Source organism: Eptatretus burgeri, chromosome 4 (genome assembly GCF_056783735.1).
Source record: "Eptatretus burgeri isolate ZD-2024b chromosome 4, Ebu_testis_v1, whole genome shotgun sequence".
Taxonomy (NCBI): Eukaryota; Metazoa; Chordata; class Myxini; order Myxiniformes; family Myxinidae; genus Eptatretus; species Eptatretus burgeri.
Window position 1 is genome coordinate 48,783,854 of NC_140964.1, and position 23,460 is coordinate 48,807,313.

At 41.5% G+C, this 23,460-nt stretch overlaps 1 protein-coding gene and 1 long non-coding RNA gene across 4 annotated transcripts; one reads left to right on the plus strand and one right to left on the minus strand.

Moving 5' to 3' along the window:
* On the minus strand, positions 1 to 1,114 carry LOC147027991 (uncharacterized). 2 transcript variants are annotated; one of them, XR_015057361.1, is made up of 3 exons: positions 846 to 1,114; positions 396 to 621; positions 1 to 273 (listed from the first exon to the last, which is right to left on the minus strand). It is a non-coding gene; the product is annotated as an uncharacterized LOC147027991 (long non-coding RNA). The 2 variants fall into 2 exon arrangements; XR_015057362.1 differs by lacking the exon at positions 846 to 1,114 and adding an exon at positions 691 to 829 and having other exon boundaries at positions 396 to 548.
* Positions 1,115 to 1,540: 426 nt separating this feature from the next.
* Positions 1,541 to 8,192, plus strand: PEBP1 (phosphatidylethanolamine binding protein 1). 2 transcript variants are annotated; one of them, XM_085877903.1, is made up of 5 exons: positions 1,541 to 1,693; positions 7,031 to 7,158; positions 7,256 to 7,365; positions 7,630 to 7,730; positions 7,830 to 8,192. In XM_085877903.1, exons 1-5 carry the CDS (start codon positions 1,609 to 1,611, stop codon positions 8,048 to 8,050), a joined length of 645 nt encoding a protein of 214 aa, XP_085734029.1. In that variant the 5' UTR covers positions 1,541 to 1,608; the 3' UTR covers positions 8,051 to 8,192. The 2 variants fall into 2 exon arrangements, with proteins under 2 accessions (XP_085734029.1, XP_085734030.1); XM_085877904.1 differs by lacking the exon at positions 1,541 to 1,693 and adding an exon at positions 2,078 to 2,236.
* Positions 8,193 to 23,460: the final 15,268 nt, after the last annotated feature.

Here is a 23,460-nt window from a genome sequence, read left to right on the forward strand (position 1 = left end):
CGTTGTTCAATGGTGTAATTGCTTGTATCAATCACCCATGGTTAAATTCACTCAATCTGTAAAAAGCAAACGAATTAACACTTTGCACCCAATGGCAATGTTCCAATTTTTACAAGTATTTGCAGTCCAAAGCATTGTGGCCACCCTGCAGATAGCGAGCACCGAGGAGTGCGATATAGTTGCAGTAAGTAGACTTGGTTTAACGAGGGTTGAATAGAATTCGAAGACTGCAAGATGTGATAGGAAAGGGAAGACAGGACGAGGTGTGGAAATCTGGGTAAAATACAATATTGTATTGAAAGAGAAGAATCGGTGAATAGTTTGATATTTCATGACAAATCTGCTGTTATATCATTTATAAAAAACTAAGAATAATAAGGGCTCAAGAACGTCACCTTGGGACTCCTGATTCCATTGGAATAACATCAGAGGATGTGCAATCTCCAGAGCTTTTTCATGAATCACCATCCAAAAAGAGTAATGGTTGCAAGAATTATTTCTGCAGGATTAGATAAACTCCAGTCCTTGATGGTGCTGCTTCTCTCTCACTGGCTTCGTCAAGCAGAAGATTGAGGGATGAGGAAAATGATTGAGAATTAATGACCACACTGTGTTCACAACCTGCGAAGCAAAAAAAAAAAAAAGCATGCAGGTCAGCAGAAGCTGACAGACTTATTATGTTAGGCCCACCAGAAAATCAAGATGGCAACCATATCATTTTGGGTGGGTGGAGTCAAACGACAGATGTAGGTGTGGTCCAGCAGCTGTCCGACCAATGGGTGCACACTTCAAAACTCGACCCCCCCCCCCAACAAAAACAACAGCAACACGAAGCTCTTGTCGACCTGCGATGTGGAGGGCTCGGTAGTCTTCTTCTTCTTCTGCCACGCACCTGAACTCAAGGTTACAACCAAAGACGGAAAATACCAAAGACGGAAGTCCAAAATTCCACCATATCGGAATAAATCGATCGTCCTTGACTCTGAAGTATGACTAATGCTGCACCTCCTCACACGATCATACAAGCCATTTTCGCTCGAAATTGATTGTTAGTTTTGTGGTCACAGCGAGTTAATAATTAATTGAATCATTACACCGCCAGAAAAGGCCGCACGTTACACCGCCAGAAAAGGCCGCACGTTACACCGCCAGAAAAGGCCGCACGTTACACCGCCAGAAAAGGCCGCACGTTACACCGCAGGACTTGGTTTCGTTCAAAAGAGCAAACACTGAAGGACTAATGTCATGAAACATACGGTTAGTATTTATTAATTTATTGCTTTTACCTAAGACGGCAGTGCTCACGTGACGATAATTTTGCCATGAACCATGTGCTTTGTGATGTCATAAAAATAATAATATGAGTTTCCTTACAAGGAGCTTTAATACAAAAGGAGGCCATTAGGCACACCGAAACCTGCGCTATGATTACCAACTTATCGGTCTTTGGCCGTGTTCAAACCTTAAAATAAATACCCCCCCCCACAACCCCGTAAATAAATAATAATTATAAAAAACATACAACTCCAAATTTAACCACTTTCACTCAACCAATAAGAGACGCGGTTTGAGGTTGCCATGGATACCTTGGGCGTCACCAGTAAATAAATGGATGCATCATCAGCTTCAGGAGGGATGGTTTGGTGGTTGCTGCGTTTTGTTGGGGTTTCTATGATGCTCTCAGTAAAATCAGGTTAGAATCCGGTAATGCACGCAATGGTGGCATATCTTGTGCCGTGGGCGTCATCGAGTGGGTTTTTCTTGTCTCATGGGTTCAGTATGTTCGGAATCCGGGGCCGAACTCGGGTTGTGTCTTCGTGTTGATCGGATTAGCGATACGTGTGTTTTTGTTATTCTTCTCGGTATGCTTTGGAATTTGAGCAGCTGCTACTTTAAGTGCGGGGTAGTTGTTGTTTTTTTTTTTTTTTGAATGTCTGGCGTTTTTAAAATTAATAACAAAAAAAGCAATCCGATCACGTGGTGTAACGGACTGTCGGGTAAGGATTTAATTTCACAGAAAAAAACCGGTTGTAATTTGGAATATCCATTATCACCTCAGCCTGATGCGTTCGATCAAAGTGTTTGTGGTTCTGGGGGCATCATGTTTGATGAACGGCCCTGGGGGCAGCTCTCTGAGTGCGCGAGCGATCGGAATCCAGGCCGGAGCACGAGCCTGTGTGGACATTTTGGATGTGGTGATTGTACCAGTTTACATACTAATACACCACCACCGAAGGTGAAGCAGGTTATGTTTTAATCTCCTTTTCTGTTTGATTGTTTGTCTCTCTGTGTGCAGGATATCTCAAAAAGTTGTTGACGGATCCGGATAAAACTTGGTGGACAGGTTGGGTGTGCGGCAAGGACGAACTGGTTCGATTTTGGTGAAGATCCGGATACGATTACTAGGATTTTAAAAGTGATTCTTCACCATTGAGAGATGGGACTCAACAAGCTCAAATGAGCTAAGATCCTCGTCCTCAATGATGACATCATAAAAACGAATATTACGTCATTGTGATGTATCAAGTTTGCGATAAATTATCTGTGCTAATGCCCGGCTTGATTCCCGCAAACAAAATTCAAACAGCTTGCCTAGTTTCGGAGATAATGGTATAGGCGATTTCCATTAGCGGCGATATTATGACGTCACCTTTTTTTTCTAGGAAGAATTTCCAAAATCGAAGATGGTTACTGCCTGCGCGTGGGCTTTCTGCATATACATGGCAAGTTTCACGAAGATCCGATGAAAACTCTGGGTTGTGAAACAAAAAATAGGAATGACGTCATAGTGATGTATCATATGTGCGGTAATTCATCTATGATAATGCCCTGTTTGATTCCCGCAAACAGAATTCAAAAAGCTTGCCTAGTTTCGGAGATAATTTTTTAGGTGATTTCCATTTGCGGAGATATTTTGACGTCATAACTTTTTTTTCTAGGTGGAATTTTCAAAATCGGATATCGTTACTGTCTGCGCAGGGTATTTTTACATATATATGCCAAGTTTCAGGAAGTTTCGATAAAAACTGTAGGCTGTGAAACAAAAACGTCCACAAGAAGAAGATGAAGAACAACAACGTGAGTAAGACTTAGAGATCCTCCACGAGGATCTAAAAACGATATATAGCACAATATCTCAAAAATGTATTGGGTTCGATATGTTCCACTGGATCGGGCACGACGTGGCAGAGGTAGGCGCTCTACCGAGTGTGCCACACTGAGTTAAAACGGCGCCACACCGCCGACGATTATCTCCAAAATGCAATGGGTGTGTTTGACGGTGTAGGCCTCATGTCCCCGGAGCATTCTGGATATGCATAATTCAAACGATGCATCAAGTGACTGCAATACTGCACGCAGATCGAGATGTAAATGACGAGGTGTTGATGTGCACATTGCAGTCACATGCCTTACAATCCCTGCCACTCTCCTTCCCCACTAGTATACTTAATGCACGTCATTGGGTTTCTTTGTAGAACCTTTCACTGTTTAAGAATTTATTTCTTTTTTAAAGTTAGGATTTTCTGACATTCATTTATTTGAAAAAAAATTTTCCTGGCTTTTAAATCCCCCCCCCCCCCCCCGATTGCATCAAACCCATAACTTGTCAGAGTCCATCATGGCAGATGAGAAGCAAGCTGCTTTTTAAGCCATCCAACATGCATACAGCTTCTCCACATCATCATCAACCAGGAGATGCAAAACCCACCCTGATCGGAACAGCCAAATACTACTAGCCAGGAAAGACGAGACAATTTGGAGCACCTGTACCTTCTTAGGAGACTGCTCCAACACCTGTAGGAGACTGCTTAGGCAGCACCAACACTCTGTGTAGAGTATGGTCCCAACCTCCTCCTCTCCTGTACCTTCAATAGATTGAGGGAGAGGCAACCTCCAAGTCATCTGATGAACACCAAGATCTCAAACAAGCCACCTTTCTCTTGTATACCCATGTCTGACACGGTCATCCTCAACAGCTGGTGGGGTTTAGCTTCTGCATAGACACATGGAGTCTCTGGTGGTCCAATCTGTCTGTAGTGTCACAGACTGCTGATGACCTTATGGAGGAGTGATATCAACCACTTTCCTAGGGGCTGCAGGAAGCTGCAAAAGTTGGGGCAAGATGTGCATCACTGCCTGAAGACTGCCAACTTTACCGACTAAGCTTCCATATTCAAGAAGAATAAGAAATAAAAAACTGCCTTATGTGACTTCCTCCGGCCATGTTATCCCCTGACCTAAGGTCAGGGGTTAATGCATTGACCTTTTAATTATATGCACATTGTCATTTTGAGTGTTTATTTGAACTTTCACTTTGGTAAGGTAAGCACTTTTGAGGCACAATGTGGGAAAAGCAAAACCATTATTGTTGGGGGATGGGCTGGGAGGTGGTTGGTGGTTGAGAGGTTCATGTGTGTGAATTTGACACCATGTTTATTACCTCTGCCACCGAAGGTGAAGGAGGTTATGTTTTCACCCTTTCCTGTCTGTTCGTCTGTCTGTGTTTGTGCACAGGATATCTCAAAAAGTTGTGGACGGATTCGGATGAAACTTGTGTGTGTGTGTGTGTGTGTGACCATGACAAATTGATTCGATTTTGGTGAAGATCTGGATCCGGATCTGCCTATTACAATTTTTTTAAAGTGATTCTTCACCCTTGAGAGATGGATCAAAAACGATATGTTGCATGGTATTTCAAAAATGTATTGGGCCCGATATGTTCTTGTGGATCATATATTACAGGGTGGAGGTATGCGCTCTCCCGAGTGCCCTTCTAGTTCTTGAATATGACCTTCATTGAATGCAAATTATAGTTCTGAAATGTATGCACTGTGAGCTTAATCCCCCCTCACCTGCGAAGCAAAATAAAAGGTAGTGTTCAGCAATTTGTTTACTCTTTCTGTTCACAAATGTCAGTTGATGGTTGAGCAACAACTATTTCAATTAAATGTTATATTTTGAACACTAATCGGAAAACAAACCTGTAGTTTAGCAGTACTTTGGCTCTGATTCCATCCCGATCGCGCATGCAAAAGGCGCTGCACCAACTGCAGTAAACTTCCAATTTTTTTATATCAATTGAATTATATACTGAACACTGGAACACAAATCAACTTTTTGGTGCTTTCAATGCCCTTCCATTTAGCAGTAATTGGACAAAATATTACGGCATTTTACATCATCTCGACCAATCAAATTTGCCATTGCCTCCCCCTTGCCCATGTTAATTAATTAGTTTAATTTTTTCTCAAGATGAGTTGGGGTAAGGTGTTATATGAACTCTCTAGTGTGTTCGTCTGGTATTTATTAAATAGTTTATTATCTCGAAATAAAATAAACTTTGGTGCATTTGTTCTCTTCTCCACATTTTCAAGCAATGGTGAACACCTTTCTGGGAATGTCACCCCCCTTCCCTCCCTGCCCCCAAGGCTTCATAACACTGCTTGAGTTTCTGGTTTTTGGGTATACCAAATACTTTGAGATCTTGTTCCAGTCTGATCTCGATAATAGAATGGGTTGAATATGGGTTATTATAACTCTTGCTGAATTCGAGTTCATAGAAAATGTTACCCTACGCAGTGTTGCAGTATATACTTCATTTGAAATAAAATTATTTTAAAGTTCATATGGAAAAAAATACAAAAATAAAAATTCCAGAAGTTAGCACTGTTGCTGCAGTCGAATACACCACCCTATTAAATATGTCCAAGTACTGCTAAAAGGAAGGTTTTTGAAAGTGACAAGGCAATTTTGTGTTTGACAGTCTTCAGGTATATAATTGAACTTAAAATAAAGATTGTAAAAGTTGTAAAAGTAAATTTATTCCATAATTTATCACCATTGACAGTGTCGATTACACCACCCTGTCTAACTCGTACATTAGTTATTCGTGCCTATTTTTGTCCATCATAACATCCTTATAAACAGTAAGTTTCTTGTTTGGAATGATTTTCGACTTTGTTTGACTGCCAGAAAGGCAGACAGATAAAATTTTTTTATCTCGCTTCTCTCTGTGCATGTGTGATCGGGACAAATGCAGAGACAAAGTACATTAAACTACAGGTTCATTTTCTTATTCTTGTTCCAATTTCTGTTCAAAATATAACATTCAATTTAAATAAGTTGTTCCTCGATCATAAACCGACGTTTATAGACATATCGACATTAACCATTGCTTCACCCTGCTTTTCACTTCATGTGCGTGCGGTAAATACGACTTCTTTAACCAGTTTGATTTTCTTTTTTTGTCACTTTTTTTTATTTATTCCCTTTTTTATTTTATTTCTATTTTATTTTGTTGTAATTCAGTTTATCAGGAAGGTTTTGCTGAATGCCTGACTTATCCAAGATCTGCAATGCTCTTGCATTGCAGATTTCTGATGCCTAAGCAACCTTATTCTCTGTGTCCCATCTACTCTTGGACGTTACTTTGTGGGAATTTTTATTTTTATCCCCCCCACCCCTATTTTGTGCACAATCATACTTCACTTTATTCTACAGTAGCAAAAGGTCCTAGAAGAGCTTGTATACGCAACATGACAAAGCCATCTGGAGACTGGACAAGTTTGTGCAGCAAGTGGGATTCAAACTTGAGGTTCCAACATCACTGAGCTTGTGTTCAAATGGGAATGTCAAACACTCTGTAGACCTGAGCACTGTGTGGTTGGAACCATTCTGCACCCTCACCAGTATCGCCTGATTTGGAAAAGATCAGAAACTGGTCTTGATGTATTTTGAACTCTACATTCCATCATTCTCACTAATGGTTTCTTTAGAAATCCTCCCATGTGAGCAACCTCTAGTACTGAGGTTCTCAAATCAGGTGCTGCTGCCTTTGTGAACTTTCCTGTGCTAAGACCTTGGAATGTCAGAGCTTTTCACAGCATGAGACATTTAATTTGTTCTCTGCAAGCTTGCCTCACTGTAGGTTTGGGTTCCTGCATTTCACTTGGATACAGTGATTGTCAGTGTTTGCTTTAATGGTTCAAAGGAGGAATAATTTCAAGCACCAATTCTTATTTCTCCTTAGTCACCATGACAACTTGGGATGATCTTGAGCTCCATGAAGTGGACGAAGCTCCAATCTCCATGTTGCGAATTGAATACCAGGGAGGGGTTGAGATCAAGACCTTGGGCCAAGAGCTAACACCAACTCAGGTTACCCAAACCCTTCATTATCACTGAAACCTTTAAACTTCACCCATGTTCCTTTGTTTCCTACAAAGGTTCATGTGTTGATTACTTTGATCTGCAGGTAAAAGATAGACCATTGAAGATGAGCTGGGATGCATGTGACAAGAGCAAGTTATACACTGTCATCCTGACTGATCCAGATGCCCCCAGCCAAGAGCCTCCCAAATTCAGGTAAACCTGGACAGCATGGCGAGCTATTTAGCTCAAGCCAAATTTTGTCATTGAATCGTATATTTGACATTGGTGTAACTGATTGGTTGTACAATACTTTGTGGGTGAGAGCTGTCATTAGGAATGGTATTTATTATATGGATTTCTATATAGAGCTTTATTTGGAAGAAAATTAAGATAAATGGAAGCTTAATGAGGTTATAGAATGTTCTTTACAGAATCAATTGTTTTGTCCCCCCCCCCCCCATTTATTTTCCCACTCAGGGAGTGGCAACATTACGTGGCAATAAATGTTCACTGCTGTGACATATCTACTGGAGATGTGATGTCTGGCTACATTGGATCTGGACCACCAAAAGGGACAGGTAAGGGATGTCTCCTCCCCACATTATTATTTTTCTATCTGATGTTGCCCCCACTGACCACTTTCCTTCTGAATTCTGCATGTTTTCCATCTGTTGTAGGCCTGCACCGATATGTATGGCTTGTGTATGAGCAACCGGGTCAAATCTCCCCACCTGAAGACCTTCCCCGACTCCTGTCAACTTCCTCTAAAGGTCGTGCAAAATTTTCTGCACGTACTTTGAGAAAGAAGCTCGGCCTGGAACGTCCCATGGTGGCCACGTGCTACCAGGCTAAGTGGGACAATTATGTCCCCACTCTCTACGAGCAGCTGAAAGATTGAGTTGGAGGCCTCTGTAGGTACAGTTGAATATAAATAAGTATGTGCAGGTACACTAGAATTCAGGAATATAAAAAAATATTAATCTCACTTTCCCTTGTTTATTAAGGAACAGATGCTTTCAATAAAGTGTGCATGATTGAAACCTCTTTGTGTTTATCTCTTCTTTTTTGTGCACATTTAAATGTGGTCTGACTTAGTTTTACCACCTGAAACCCAAGTGCATGTGCTGAGTTTGTCTGCTATTTAATGATCTTGCAATTTGTGTTCAAGTACATTGATATCTAATATATTTCCTCCATGTAATTTGTGTCCAAGCCTCTCACTGTGGTCCTTGAATTGATGTAATAGATAAGTCAAATATAATTTAGCATTGCTTTATGGATGTTGATATCACAACATTGTGTTGGTACATTGGGCAAGTTCCTAATTGTTTGGTTAAAAAGCTGCTGTGGCAGGTTCCAGGAGATGGGATGTTGAGTTTTGGACTAAATTACACAATATACTTTATCATTCCTGCATTCCCTAGACGTGTCGGAATCCTTTGGTAATGGGGAATGTTGGGCGTTCCACTGTGAGTCTGCATTGTTCTTTGTGACTTTGTTTGTCGGTTACCTGTCTTGCGTTGGCTTATTGTGATGTAAACATCACCACGGTTGACATCCCTTTACAATGTGGATGTCTTGTACTATTTGTTTACAATTGTAAATGTGTAAATGCTTGTCACTGAATGTAGGATCTTTAGTAAAGTTGTTGCACAGTCTGTGGAGGAACTTATGCAGTTGAACACGATGGATCATTTTGGGAGAGTCGGTCGGGCAGGGATATTGGGAGACAGACCAGTATATCATAGAATTTTGACACCACCTTTGTCAGCTGCTTTTGCAAAAAGTTGGCGAGTTATTCCCAGTACCCGGAAAAAAAATTAACAAATTCCTTCCTGACCCAACAGGATGCATTGCGGTGTGTGTTGGGTCTCGTCGTCATACTCTCCCCCCTCTCCCCCACCGCCGAGAAATGGTGCAACCAGCTGGCCAAACTCATACTTTACTCCCAGCCCAGTACACATATGATTCCACGCAATCTGTATCTGTCCGTTTCAAGAACGTCAGTTCTGACTATTTTTCTGTGGCTGAGAATCTGCACCCATTGTGTTGCTGCAAAATAGCTTTGGATAGGTTACTGTTTCAACCCTGCATATGTTGCTATTCTGTTTCATAATGCTGTTGATTAAGGCAGGAATTTGTTCAGGGTGCTGGCACGCATTGGCCTACTCTTCTGGCTAACAGTCGGAACAGTTGCCAGAGTCTCTGGCATCGTTGACCACCTGAGAAAGGTTCTGTAGGATTGTCAACGTTCATCTGCAAATGCTGTCAGATGGGTCATCTGCCTTGACGCCCATTTCAAGGAAGATGCAACATCCTGTGAAGTACCAAGATGACAGTATCTAGTCTTGTCAAGAATACAAACCCCGATACAAAGGTCAGTGTGCAACCTCTGCATCATTCTGTCAGAACTTGGACATGTATGGTAATGGATGAGTGTATTTGTCCCCCTGCGTCTTCAGCATGCTTCGTATATTGCTCACATGTATATTCAATTATTATTTATACTATATGTGTGAATCACACCAAAGGCTACAGGGTGGAGTGAGATATTTAATGTGTAGAGTAGAAGCCCAAGAACTGTCACGATGCTATTTTGGTGTTGAGGAGCAGCATGGCAGGAATTTTGTTGCGCAAATAATTGAGCAGTGTCATCTATTTATGTTGTCTGATGTAGTAAATGGAGGTGATCGATTCAACAACTTATTTGCGCAGGAATGAAATTGATAAGGAACCACAAGAATAACTGGTTCTGCAAAACATAAACTTGGAATTTACTGAACAATTTTAATTCTGTGAACAGTTTGAGGCAGTAAAATTGGTATGCACAAAGTTGACTTAAATCCAGGAACTTAGATTTGTCTTTATGGAATAATAATGATAGACACTATTCAGTACAAGAAAGCCTAAATCTTCTTCTTGATGCATAAAACGGTGGTCTTACAAAGAGGGAAGGGAGAGCAATTCTAGTCTCTGCCTATCTTCGTGTTTGTGCTTGTGTTCGTGTTTTGGGCTTGCTGAGTAGGCATCGGTGTGGGAGAGGTAAAAAATAAAGTTTAAATCTTTTTGGAGCAACGGTTTGGCTCTTGAGAGCAAAATTTTCTCAGAGCTGAAGGACTGCATGTTCGGGTTCAGTGAACTGGTCACATGGAAGTCAAGGGTTGGACCTGCACAGCTCTCAACCCAGTGAGTTCAGCACATTCCAGAAGTTGTCTCTCCATTCTCTCTGCCACTGTGACTCTTCCATATGTTGCACACTTAGGTGTGTGTGTGTGTGTGTGTGTGTGTGTGTGTGTGTGTGTGTGTGTGTGTGTGTGTGTGTGTGTGTGTGTGTGTGTGTGTGTGTGTGTGTGGTGTGTTTCTCTCTCTCCCTCTAATCCCCTGCCTCCTTGAGCATGTTTTATCACAAATGGAATTGTGGAGAAGGGAGACTGATTGCCAATGGGATAAACTCCATATTGCTGTGCTCATCCATGCATTTTGCACAGCCATGATTTATTTACCTGGCGTCATTCTAAATCCCAAAGCCCTCAATGGACATATTCTACCCCGAGTTCCAGGTGGTAGCTTCTCAAGCCAGCGAAGTCGATATCTGCTCTCCCTGGCTCTAAAATTGTTTGTTTGGAAACAAACAAAAACAGTTCAGTCAGTAAAGAACAGGACTTGTGACAAACTTTAAAACTTAAGAACAAACCATTTTAATACCGACAAAAATTGTTGCCTGCTCAACTTAAATAAAGCAGGACATCCTCTGTGGTGCTGTACCCCCTAGCTACCTTGTCAGGTGTTTGACTATATCATACAGTGTTTGTATATATGTGTGTGTGTGTGTATATATATATGTATATATATGTATATATATATATATATATATATATATATATATATATATATGTATATACGTGTGTGTATGCATACATATATGTAATGTATGTATAAATATAACGAGGTGGCCCATTGCTGCTATTGCCTGCAAACCTTCTCTCTATTCTATTTACTCAGCAACCCTTCCCCCATTCCCTTCAAAGCTTTCATCCACTCCCACTTATTCTCCTTATCCCACTGTCTTCTTTGTACCTTCACCCACTTCCCCCAACCCCTTCATCTACTCCCATTTGTATTCCTTCACTCACTACCTTTTCTACATCTTCATTTCTGAATGCAAGCTGCAATTTTAAGCTAATTCAGTTCAGAAATGCAACAGTACGTACAAGTCAAACAACAAGCATGTCGAATGATCATTTCTGATGACTGGTTTTCATTCAGAGAATTGATGCATTTATTACACTAGAAATACCCATTCTGGGAGGGAGTGGCCACAGGAGGTCATGTTATTATCTCTATCGTCATTCTGATTTGCATGCACTATACAGTACTCTGTTCATAGAGCGTCAGTGCTACTGAGGCAGTTTTTTGGCAAAGGTTCTACTGAGTCATTTGCCATTGCCTTCTCATCAGCAGTTTGGGCAACAATTTGTAATTTGTTCAGTGTCAGTGCAGTGATAGCTCACCTACTCTTTACAAAGGACATCGTGGGATCTTTAACTTCCACCAACTAATGCCGGCAGATGGGACACCCAGTTTAATGTCCATCCGAGGAACCACTTACTTACATCCGAGGAACCGAGGCATACAACTGTAGTTCATACGTTGAGTAATCACTCTGCCTATGAAACACCGGGATGACAGTTTATAGCTTGGTCGGGATTTGAACCCAGGCTAGACAGCTTAGAGCGAGTGTGCGTACATTTAGGCCACCCTGCAAGCCCCAAACTCCTGTACATTTAACAAAACTAGAAAATAAATCTACTGGAGGGTGAAGTGGTCCTCTGAAGGGCAATTTGTCCAGCAATGTCGTCAAGGATTAAGGACAAGGTGATGGATTAACAGAGTTTGTTTCTTAGTTTAAAACTTTGACTGCCATCAGCGAAATTCTTTCATAAATATAGGTAAGCACAAGTTATACCTGTTTGTTTCTATGGCCTTTGACTCAGGAGCAGTACAAGGTGTTTTCAGGTTAAGAATATCTTCACAAGTGGAAAATGATTAATTGCATTTACTGACTCAGGTCAAAATAGGAGAGAAGTTATTTCAAAGCCATGGTAAAGTAAGATTTGCTTCAGTTTAAAAGAGAAACAAAAGTCATATTTCATCCATAGACATCAACATTATTATTTTTCAGTTTTATATTCCAGTGTTACAATATGTACCTCTTTACAAATCCTGAAGATAACCAACAACCATTGTCATGATTTGAGAAAAAGTAATGCAGTGTGTTCCATCTTTGAAGTTGACACAATTGAAACTATGTGCTGGCAGGATTGCCTAGATGCCCTAGAGGTACGCACACTCACCTTTGAGCTATCTCGGTTTAGCAACAAAACTTTCATCCCAGTGTTTCCCAGGCAGGGTGATTCATCAAGGTGTGTACCGTCCCTCGGATGGACGTTAAATTGGGCGTCCCGTCTGCCGGTATTTGTTGCTGGACGTTAAAGATTCCACGGTGTCGTTTGCAAACAGTATGCGAGCTATCGCCGGCACCCTGAACAAATTCCAAATTCCTGCTCTGATTTCTTTTGTCAGAGTGGTGGGTGACTGTCTGGGGTTGTAACCCGAGCTAAGAAACTGCTTTGGCAGAACCGGTGCTCCATGGAGGGAACATAAAAAGACCAATTTAAAGTGGAGAATCACGTGACGAGTTAGTGGTACAAACCTTTTGCCTCCTTGTTTTTCTGAGCATCAGGCCAATCTTGAACATCAGCATACATGAGAATGTACTCCAGATACGTGTTAATGAGACAGGGAGAAAAAAATAAAGATTTTTCGAGTTTACAGCTGGCACACTATACACAATTCTTTTCCCCAGAAGTACCATTGGATCATCAATGTCTACTGGTAAATGCGAGCAGATAGGACAGCCAGCTTGATGTCCTGCCAAGAATGGTGCAGTTTATATTTTTTACATTTCATTCTGCCTTTTGATAAATTAATTCATTGCTAAATTAATTTGCTTACAATTCATTCACTAAACTCGGTCTGTGTGCGTGCGCACATGCGTGCCATTGGTTGTAATCTCCATATGTGGATTTCAGGTGTAACGGAGTCATCCCAGATTTTGAAGTATCCACCTCCATTTCAGTGAGAGATCACAATTCATGGACCAAGCTGTGAAGTTTTGTTCTCAAAGTTTTTTGCTGAGGGCCTTCTTCAGGATCATTACTGAGCTCAGGATGGCTTATAACTGTAGTTCTTTTGTAGTGATATTCCCAGGGGTGGTTTTTAAGATCTCTGTGAGGTTCTTGGTCATCATTCCCGTTGCTCCAATGATCATATGCACAACTTTGGCATTCTTCAGTTTCCAAGATATTTTCACTTCTTTTCTGAGTTCTTGGTATTTGGTCATTTTCTTGATTTCTGTGTTTAGTTGTCAGCCAAAATCGCTGGGTAATGACGCTTCAATTAGCAATGCCTTCTTTTCTTTCTTTCTTCCTTTTTTTTTTGTACCAAAGTACTATACCCGGTTGCAATGCATTGTTTTTGATGTTCATCAGGTCACATGAGTGTTACATTCTCGTTTTAAACGATCGCTTTTGGTTCATGTATCCATGAGTTTTCTGGAACTGGGACATTGGAATTTTTGCAGATGTGCCAGTGGATTACTCCACATACATCGTGGTGCCTTTGTGTGTACAGTTGTTCTGACGTGAGTTTTTAAAAAATATTCTGATAGGAGGTGATTCGTACTTTGGCATTGAGGAGCTCTTGAAGAAACTCTCCAAGTAAAACCTCCAGTATAGATGTCCAAATGGTATTGCTAAAATAATCTATTTACTCGTACTTAAATTCCTTAAAAAAAAAAAAAACCTTCTCCTTACCCACCAGTCAGAATACTACCAAACTTAGGTTACAACTTTAGGCCAAGGCCCAGAAAAGCTTCAGGTCCAGTGGTCCTACTTTAAAAAAAAAAAGCTTCCTTGCTCTCATTAAACTTCGTCCTACAGGATAGGGGAAGCTGATAGCTGTTGTAGGGTGTGTTCCTACAATTGGTGCCCACAATTTTTAATGGTATCCAAGCTCTGTTTCTTCCCCTTGGAGTACTAAACCACCATTTACGTTTATTATAAAAAAAAATTATTTTATTCCTGCACTCCTCATTTCCATGCTGTATCTCGGATCCAGCTGGGACTTTCAGAATTGAATTTCAGATCAATAATGGGGATATAAAGTATGCGGGGTTGACATTTTTTTGACCTTGATCTAATTTTTATATCCTCGTGGAGGATCTCTAAGTCTTACATTGTTGTTCTTCATCTTCTTCTTGTGGACTTTTTTTGTTTCACAACCTACAGTTTTCATCGAAACTTCCTGAAACTTGGCATATATATATATATATATATATATATATATATATATATATATATATATATATATATATATATATATATATATATATATATGTGTGTGTAAAATACTCTGCGCAGACAGTCACCATTTCCGATTTTGAAAATTCCTCCCAGAAAAAAAGTTATGACATCAAAATATCTCCACCAAAGGCCCAGTCACACCTTGACGTTTTAGCCAGCAATGGCAACGTATTAAAATGTATGTAAAACGCTGGCTTACGTTGAACTTTTGATGTTTTTTTTTAAGATTCGGACATATTCATAACGACTTGGTCTTATGCATAACGTATTAGAAACGGACACAGAACGTTTCGTTGTGTTATAGATAACTTATACCAACGAATGCTGAACCTGTTGTCGGCCTTCACAACCTATGCCCAACGATACTCTAACTTGGGCACAGCGCGTTGCACGCATCGCCAACGATGATGTGGCGTAGGTTATGGAAAGGCTGCCGCACAACGATTCAAATCATAACCGCCGCAGAAATGGAATTGTCAACATCTCAGTCACACCTTGGCGATCTTGCCAGCGTATGCCGACCTCTGAAAAATGCGTCTAAAACGCTGGCGCACGTCGAATACGGTATGGGTAAGTTTGGTATGTGCGAATAGAACGCTAAAGTACGCTATCATACGTCGCATTAAATGGAGTACGTCTTGTAATTTTAAACATGTTGAAAATCTTACGACGTACTTGCCGTATGACACACGCTCTGCATGCGATGGGAATAAGTTGTACGCACGATATGCGATCGTTGACACACATCGACACACGTTACTTGAAAGGTACTCATTAGTCGAAACACGTCAAGGTAATTGTTTGCGTTAGTGTTCCAGACTCCCGTTTTTTTTTTTCTTCGGTATGACTGTGTTCAGTGTACAGTGCGGTTATGATTTAAATCGTTGAGCGACAGCCTATTAATTATATTATATTATAACCGCACTAGAAATCGAAGTGTCAAAATCACCATCATACCGAAGGAAGGAAGAAAAAAAAAATAAAACCAGGAAGTCTGGAACACTGACGCTAACCATTACCTTAATGTGTTTCGACTTATGAGCACCTTACAAGTAACGTGTGTCAACGATCGCATAACGTGAGTACAAAACGTTACTCATAGGTTAGAAATAAGTTTTGGGTACGCTAAACATTACCTCGACGTGTTTCGACTTATGAGTAACTTACAAGTAACGTGTGTCGACGTGTGTCAACGATCGCGTGACATGCCTACAACTTATGGCCAGCGTTTTGCGGAACGTGTGAGTCATACGCTGGCATAAGTCTTAAAATTTCAAGCATGGTAAATTTGAGGACAACCAAAAAGTACAACGTTTAAAGCCAGCGTACAACGACGTATGGCAGTGTTTTTCAGCGTGCTCTCAATGTTATCAAAACTTACCCATAACGTATTCAACGTGTACCAGCGTTTAAGACAAATTTTCCAAAAATCGGCATAAGCTGACTAAAACGTCAAGGTGTGACTGGGCCTTAATGGAAACCGCCTAAAAAATTATCTCTGAAACTAGGCAAGCTTTTTGAATTCTGTTTGTGGGAATTGAACAGGGCATTAGCAGAGATGAATTACCGCACATATGATACATCACTATGATGTCATATCAATTTTTATGATGTCATTCCTATTTTTTGTTTCACAACCCAGAGTTTATCGGATCTTCCTGAAACTTTCCATGCATATGAAGAAAGCCCACACGCAGGCAGTAACCATCTCCGATTTTGGAAATTCTTCCTAGAAAAAAAAGTTGACGTCATAATATCACCGCTAATGGAAATCGCCTATACCATTACCTCCGAAACCAGGCAAGCTGTTTGAATTTTGTTTGCGGGAATCAAGCCGGGCATTAGCACAGATAATTTATCGCAAACCTGATACATCACAATGACGTCATATTCGTTTTTATGACGTCATCATTAAGAGGACGAGGATCTTCGCTCATTTAAGCTTGTTTAAGTCATGACCCAATTGGACATTTTCACCAAGATTTAACTAAGGTTTATCCGATCAGAACGAAATTGCCCTCAAGATTACATTGAACAAGTTGCATTCACACTTAATTTAAATCATAACCCTCTGAGTTTGAGGTCAAGGTCAAATGGTGGTCTGAAAAAAAAAGAAGTGTTTTTTATTTTTTATTATTTATATTTATTTATTTTGTGGTTATCGCTCAATTTTGCCAACATGGAATTTCAGTGCTTCACCTTCCTTCCAAGATGTTCTTGCATTATAGTCGTGTAACTGAAGTTGTGCACCTGATATTTCATCTGTGTGCTTGACCTACTTTTTTCGGATTGTTACCTAATGAACAAAAAACACCTTCTGGAACATTTTTTCCTCCGATTTTCATGATTGTGAGTTTTATGGACAGAATGTAGATGGATGGGGACACATTTTCTTTATTTACACTCTATCCCTAAATGTTGAAGGTCAAGGTCGTATGTTTTAATTTTTCTGTGCAGGACACAGTTGTCTGTGAAGAGTATTACTAATGAAGATACCTGCTCTGGGAGATCACTTACATACAAGAGAAAAAGTGTGGGTCCAAGGACGGTTCCCTGTATGACACCAGATGAAACATGAGCTGCAAATGACTGATCATTCTAATACAACTATTTAGGTGCGGTTTGTCAGGCTAGAATCCAGGCAAGTTGTTGACTGTGGACTCCACAATGATCGAGTTTGAGAAGTTGTGACAATTATCAAAAGCTTTAGAAAAGACCAACACCACCACATCTATCTGTTTCTTTTTCTTGTATGCATCAATGACATCATATGTTGTCAGTAAAAGTTGGGTTTCACATGAGTGACCTCATCGAAAACCATGCTGCCATGATGCTAATATGTTGTCATCAAGGTGTTGCAGAAGACAGGAAACCACATGTTCAAAATCTTAAAGGCTTAAAAAAATTATTTGAAATGGAAATCGCCCCAAACAAGGAATATAGCCACTCTACATAAAGGGCTCGGGGAAGGTTAGATAAAGATGAGGATAAAGCAAAACAAAATAAAAGAAAGGAAAAATAACAAAAAACATCCAAGACAGGAAGTGTAGTGGAAGTCAGGTAAAATGTGATGCAACGTCAAAGATGTAGGAAATAGGAACTGACATTCCTCTGAAAGCTGGGTAGATCGTAGGATAATGGAAAGCACATTTCAGGTGGTGAATTCAAAGCGAGATGGCATGAGGGATAAAACTGCACTTTGCACTTTAATTCTGTTTCATTATGCGTACTTTGGATCAGATATAAAATGCTGGTTAGAAAGATGGGGCAGTGTTTTTTTTTTCTCTGCTTTAGTTTTGTCACCCTTCTTAAAAAGACATGATATTTGCATATTTCCAATCTTGAGGTAAATGACCTGATCTGAGGGATTGGTTATAGATGTGAGAAAGAACTAGAGTCACTGCTGATAGATTATTTTAGCAATACCATTTGGACATCTCTCCAAGTAAAACCTCCAGTAGAGTTTCTTCAAGAGTTCCTCAATGCCTTGAATATGAACTGCAATATCTGGCATATCTGGTATGGGGAATGTGGAAGGATTGGCACATCCATTATCTCTTCCTTTGTGAAGACTGACTCAATCTGCCTCCTCAGAATGTCGGTTTTCTCCTGACTCACTGATTTGAGTGAGCCTCTGTCTGTGAGTTGCTGAATACCTATTGAGTCTAGTTTTAATTTCTTTACAGAGTTGTAGGAGGTCTAAGGTTTTTTTTTTTGTTTTTTAAATCTAGTAGTGAATTTCAAAGCTTGGACTAACTATGTCATTCAAATAACTCCATCTGTCAGAAACGAGTAATTTCTGGACTTCTGATCAAAGTGTTCTGAAGTTGTCCCAGTCTCTCTCATTCTAGCTCTTTTGAGCTTGGTTGGAGAGATGTTGTTTTTGTTTGATTTTACTTTTAATCTCTCTTGTAACATGAGGTTGATCATATCTGGGACTGCTCATTTTGGTTGGCGTATACGTGTCTTTTACTTCTAGGAGTTTGGTTGCCCCACCCCCCTAGTTTTGGTAAGGAGGTTGGGTGTGCAACAAGGACAAAATGATTAGATTTTGGTGAAGATCCAAATCGGGAACTGATAATTTCAGTGATTCTTCACCATTGAGTGCATGTTAGGGCTAAAAAAAAAAATATATATATATATATATATATATATATATATATATATATATATATATATATATATATATATATATATATATATATATAGCACAATATCTCAAAAAGTTATGGCTGAAACGTGGACAGGTTGGGTGTGTGATGAGGACAAATCATTTCGATTTTGAGCGCTTGCCAGTTCTGGTCTGCAGTATTTAGGTTGAGGTACTTCTTGAAATACTCTGTAGAATAACAATGCATTTCTGTTCATCTGGTCAAAATCTGCTCATCATTTGTTGATCTTGTGGGGTCGGTGGGGGGTTTCTGTGTTTAACTGATGTCACGGTCTACTGCGATTATTGAGTGATGGTCACTAATTCCAGGGTTGGGTTTGACTTTTTCAATCAAACTTGAATTACTTGTGAAGAACAAAAAGAGCAATCAGAGATTGCAGACCCTTCCCAAGACTTGTTTTGTGTTGTGTTTATGTAGTTTTACATCCTAATGTGTTGCGGAATTGATGAGATACAACAAGAAATTCCACTTTATAACTGCTGGTAGTGATGACCGGGTATCAATACATTCCGCTTTGATGCAACCCTGCTTTGTTCGGGCACTTGACCCTGACTCATGATATTTATTATTATTCAATTGAATTTAGAATGGGATTAAAATAAATTGAATTTAATTCAAATCAAATGGAAGACCCAATTGATACAGGCCTGCATTGCAGTAATCATAAGGAACCCCAAAAAGCAAAGATGGAGTCATCTGGAGAGGATTCACGTTTCAGCTGCTACTCCTCTACCCTCAAACCCATCCAGGCACAGCCAAGTAGGCCTCATTCAAAGAAGAAAAAAAAGAAAAAGAAGAAAGAACCCAGATTCAAAAAAATAATAGTTCTGGCTGCCACACCATGCATTCGATCAGGTTGAAATTTAAAACATAAATTTCCCATCACTACGAGATCATAATTGTGAAGTTTCACATCGATTGATTAAGTGGTTTAAGATTTAAAAAAAATTTAAATAGATTTTTACTCAATCAAACATGGCTGCCAAATCACATGACCAATGACCTCATCAATTTTTTTTTTCTGTGGACTATTTTATCCCAAGATGACCCTGAATTTTTTTTCAACCTGATCAGATGTAGTGTTGTACATATGCACTTGTGATGTCATAACGCGAGATAACTATGATGTCTTAAAAGTCACACTTATTACCCATGAGGAGTACTTGCCATGTGCCAAGTTTCAATTTTTTCCTTGGTGTGGTTTCAAGGATGAGAGAGAAGCTGAGGAGTTTGAACAGGCTGAGTGGACACTTGGGGGGTCTGGGTGCTTTGGGGGGTCCTGAAGAGTGGTGGAGTGCCTTCAAGACCACCATCCTTGATGTTGCCGGTGGATGTCTTGGAGCTCACCGCAGGGCAAAGAAGAATTTTGTCTCTCAAGGGACACTGGATACCATTGACCAGAGTCGAAGGGCCAGGCTGAATGGCAGAGCTGAGCTGTTCAGGGAGCTGAGGCGTAAAACTGTACGTGCACTGAGGGTGGACAAGGAGGCCTATGTGCGAGGAATCTGTGAGGGGGTAGAGCAACACCTGTGGACAGGTGATTCTCGACCCGCTTACAGGGGGATTTGCGCATTGCGTTCATCCAAGCCCATCCCTCGGAGCACTGCAGTTAGAGCAGAGAGTGGTAGGCTCTTGACAGAGGAGTCTGAAGTGAAGGCCCGCTGGGCCCGTTACTTTGAGCAGTTGTACCAGGCTGATCCCCCAGCTGTCGAGTTGGACGTCAAGGGTGTTACAATCCCTGTTGCTGACCCTCGAATCAACTGTGGTCCACCTTCGCTTGTGGAAACACGGGCTGCGGTGAACCGGTTGAAACGGGGCAAAGCTCCAGGGATCTGTGGCATCCATGCTGAACTTCTCAAGGCTGGTGGAAATGCTGCACTCGTGTCGTTGCATGCAGTTTTGTGCTCTGCCTGGAACACAGGCATCATCCCAACTGATTGGAAGAGGGGCCTTGTTGTTCCTCTCTGGAAAGGGAAGGGTGATCGCCAAGACTGCAACAACTACCGTGGGGTGACGCTGCTCTCAGTGCCGGGCAAGGTCTTTGCTCGGATAATTCTTGATAGGGTTCGCCACCATCTGCTTGAGCACCAGCGTCCAGAGCAGTCAGGCTTTACACCAAAGAGGTCAGCGATTGACCGTATCCTTGCTCTTCGTGTCCTCACCGAACGCAGACGAGAGTTTCGGCAGGGGCTGCTTGCAACCTTTGTTGATCTCTGTAAAGCGTTCGATTCAGTGAATCGGGATGTCCTCTGGAGGATTCTTAGTCTTTGTGGGGTGCCACCAAAACTGATCGATCTGATGTCTGAACTCTACTCTGGTACTGAGAGTGCTGTGAAGTGTGGTGGTACCATCTCTGACTTATTTCCAGTTGTTACTGGAGTTCGTCAGGGGTGTGTACTGGCCCCCACACTTTTCAGCACTTGTATGGACTGGATTTTAGGGAGGATGTCGGAGAGATCAAGCTGTGGTGCTTCGTTTGGGAATGTCAAGATCTCGGACCTTGATTTTGCAGATGATGCAGTCATCTTTGCGGAGACTTTATATATCCTTTTGGGGGCCCTCGAGGTGCTGAATGAGGAGTCTGAGCCGCTGGGATTACGGGTTTCTTGGTTCAAAACTAAGATCCAGGCTTTCGGTGACATCTTGGATGCTGCTGTCCTGTCTGTGTCTGTTTGTGGTGAGGATGTTGAGGTCGTGGAAAGATTCACTTACCTTGGCAGTGATATTCATGTCTCTGCTGGCTGCGAGTCAGAGGTCAATAGACGTCTGGGTCGGGCCTGGGGAGTCATGGATTCACTGGATCATGGGGTGTGGTGCTGCCGGTACCTGTGCGGGAGGACGAAAGTCCGAGTCTTCAGGTCCTTGGTACTTCCAGTCTTGCTCTATGGATGCGAGACTTGGACTCTGACCAAGGATCTGAGATGGAGACTTAATTCCTTTGGTACCGGGTCTCTTCGGAGAATCCTTGGCTATCGCTCGTTGGATTTTGTGTCCAACGAGCGGTTGCTGAGAGAGACTCGGATGAGATTTGTTGCCTGCATAGTCCGTGAGCATCAGTTGCGGCTGTATGGACATGTGGCTCGTTTTCCTGACGCTGATTCTGCTCACCAGATTCTCTCAGCTGGGGAGTCTCGTGAGTGGAGAATGTCAGTGGGCCGACCACGTGCCTCGTGGTTGCAGCAGGTTGACCATCATCTCAAGGAGATGAGGGATGGGCCTGGCATCTGCCTGGGGGATGGCCAGACGGAGGCCCCTGGAGTACCAGCGGAAAGTGGACGCAGCGACGTGCTGTTCTGGCACATCCTCCCATACCTGACCTGTGGTTTCAGAGATGGAAGTCCAAATTTTTCTTCTGTTTTTACAACATGGCTGCCATACCACACGACATATGACATCATAATTATCAATAAAGCATTCTGCATGAGTAGTCGCTCCCATGGTGAAAATTTCGTCTCTATCTGACAAGCGGTTGTGGAGAAAAACACTGAAGTTCTGTGTGGACAAACAAACGGATTCAAATGCTGCTCCTCTGGTGAGGGTATTACGCCAAGTGTATTCTCCCTCCTTGTTGGAAAGTAAACAAATTGTCCTAAGTTGTGTTCTTCTCAAAGGTTGAGTAGCATGTTGTAGTTTGCTTCACTGCCTTAATACACAAGCTGAACATGACTTGATGGTTTGCAAAGCCAAATTGATATTTGGTAGGTTGAAGTCTCCAGCCAAAATGCTGTAGGCATCACAAGTAAGCTTACTCATAGAATCTTCCAGCCCTTTGACCTCTTGCATGTTATTGTGATGTGGGTGATCGTAAGTTCCCTCATAAACATCTTTGGTACCTGAGAAATTCAAGTTCGCCTGTATAATTTTGCAATCTGCATCGAGATGCATTTCAGGTGCTGTTCGCACCTCTTTTCTCATGGCTCGGAGTACACCACCATATCAGTCTCCTCAGTCTTTACACCAGATATCATCAATGTCAAGGTGAGAGGGGGAAAGCTTTCCATTATCTAGAGCCATTTGCCCAGGTTTCAGTGCCAAAATTTTTTTAATGAGGGCCGTGCTAGCACTGCATGTGGCTGTTGATATTTGGGTACAGATAAGTCAACACCTCACTCTCTGTTTGGTGACCTGAAAGAGAAGGATGCACAGTACCAGAGACCGATGATGCTTTCTCCCCGGAATTGCAGCTCATCTTCCTCGATGCCATTTGTCGCTCTGTGCCGCCACATCCTGTGGCACCCTACATACCACACCAGCTTAGTGCCTTGACACAAGCCATTCGCCTGCCCCTTTGTTCGTCACATGAATCTGGTATTTTGGTGCCCTTGTTTGGTTCAGCTTTATTTATCTTTTGTACACAAGTTCTGTTTGTCTTGCATCACCTCCTCCATTTGTTGTCCTCATGCGCCAGATCTGTCAGGGTATTGTCTCGACTCCCTGTGCCTCACCTCTTGTAATAAACCATTTTAATTAAAAGAAGCTTGATTCTTCTCACCTTTTGCCTCACGTTCGTTTCACCACTGAGTTTGGCTTTTATTGGGCGATCCTTGGGGAATGGTGGCATTAATTGAATGCAGTGCCTTTAACACCATTTTGTCATTTACGGGGGTCATGTACCCCCGGCTCAGTCTGTCTGTGTTAAGAGGTCATCTGACGTGACAATAGTAATATTTCTCGAAGCAATATGAATGTACATAGAAGGAGCAAACAACAAC

Bases quoted from the DNA above. Each gene is read 5' to 3' on its own strand.
- PEBP1 (XM_085877903.1), top strand. From the start codon at position 1,609: ATGGATGCATCATCAGCTTCAGGAGGGATGGTTTGGTGGTTGCTGCGT. The intron at 7,159-7,255 runs GTTACCCAAACC...TTTGATCTGCAG, and splicing joins AAGAGCTAACACCAACTCAG to GTAAAAGATAGACCATTGAA. The intron at 7,366-7,629 runs GTAAACCTGGAC...TTTCCCACTCAG, and splicing joins CAAGAGCCTCCCAAATTCAG to GGAGTGGCAACATTACGTGG.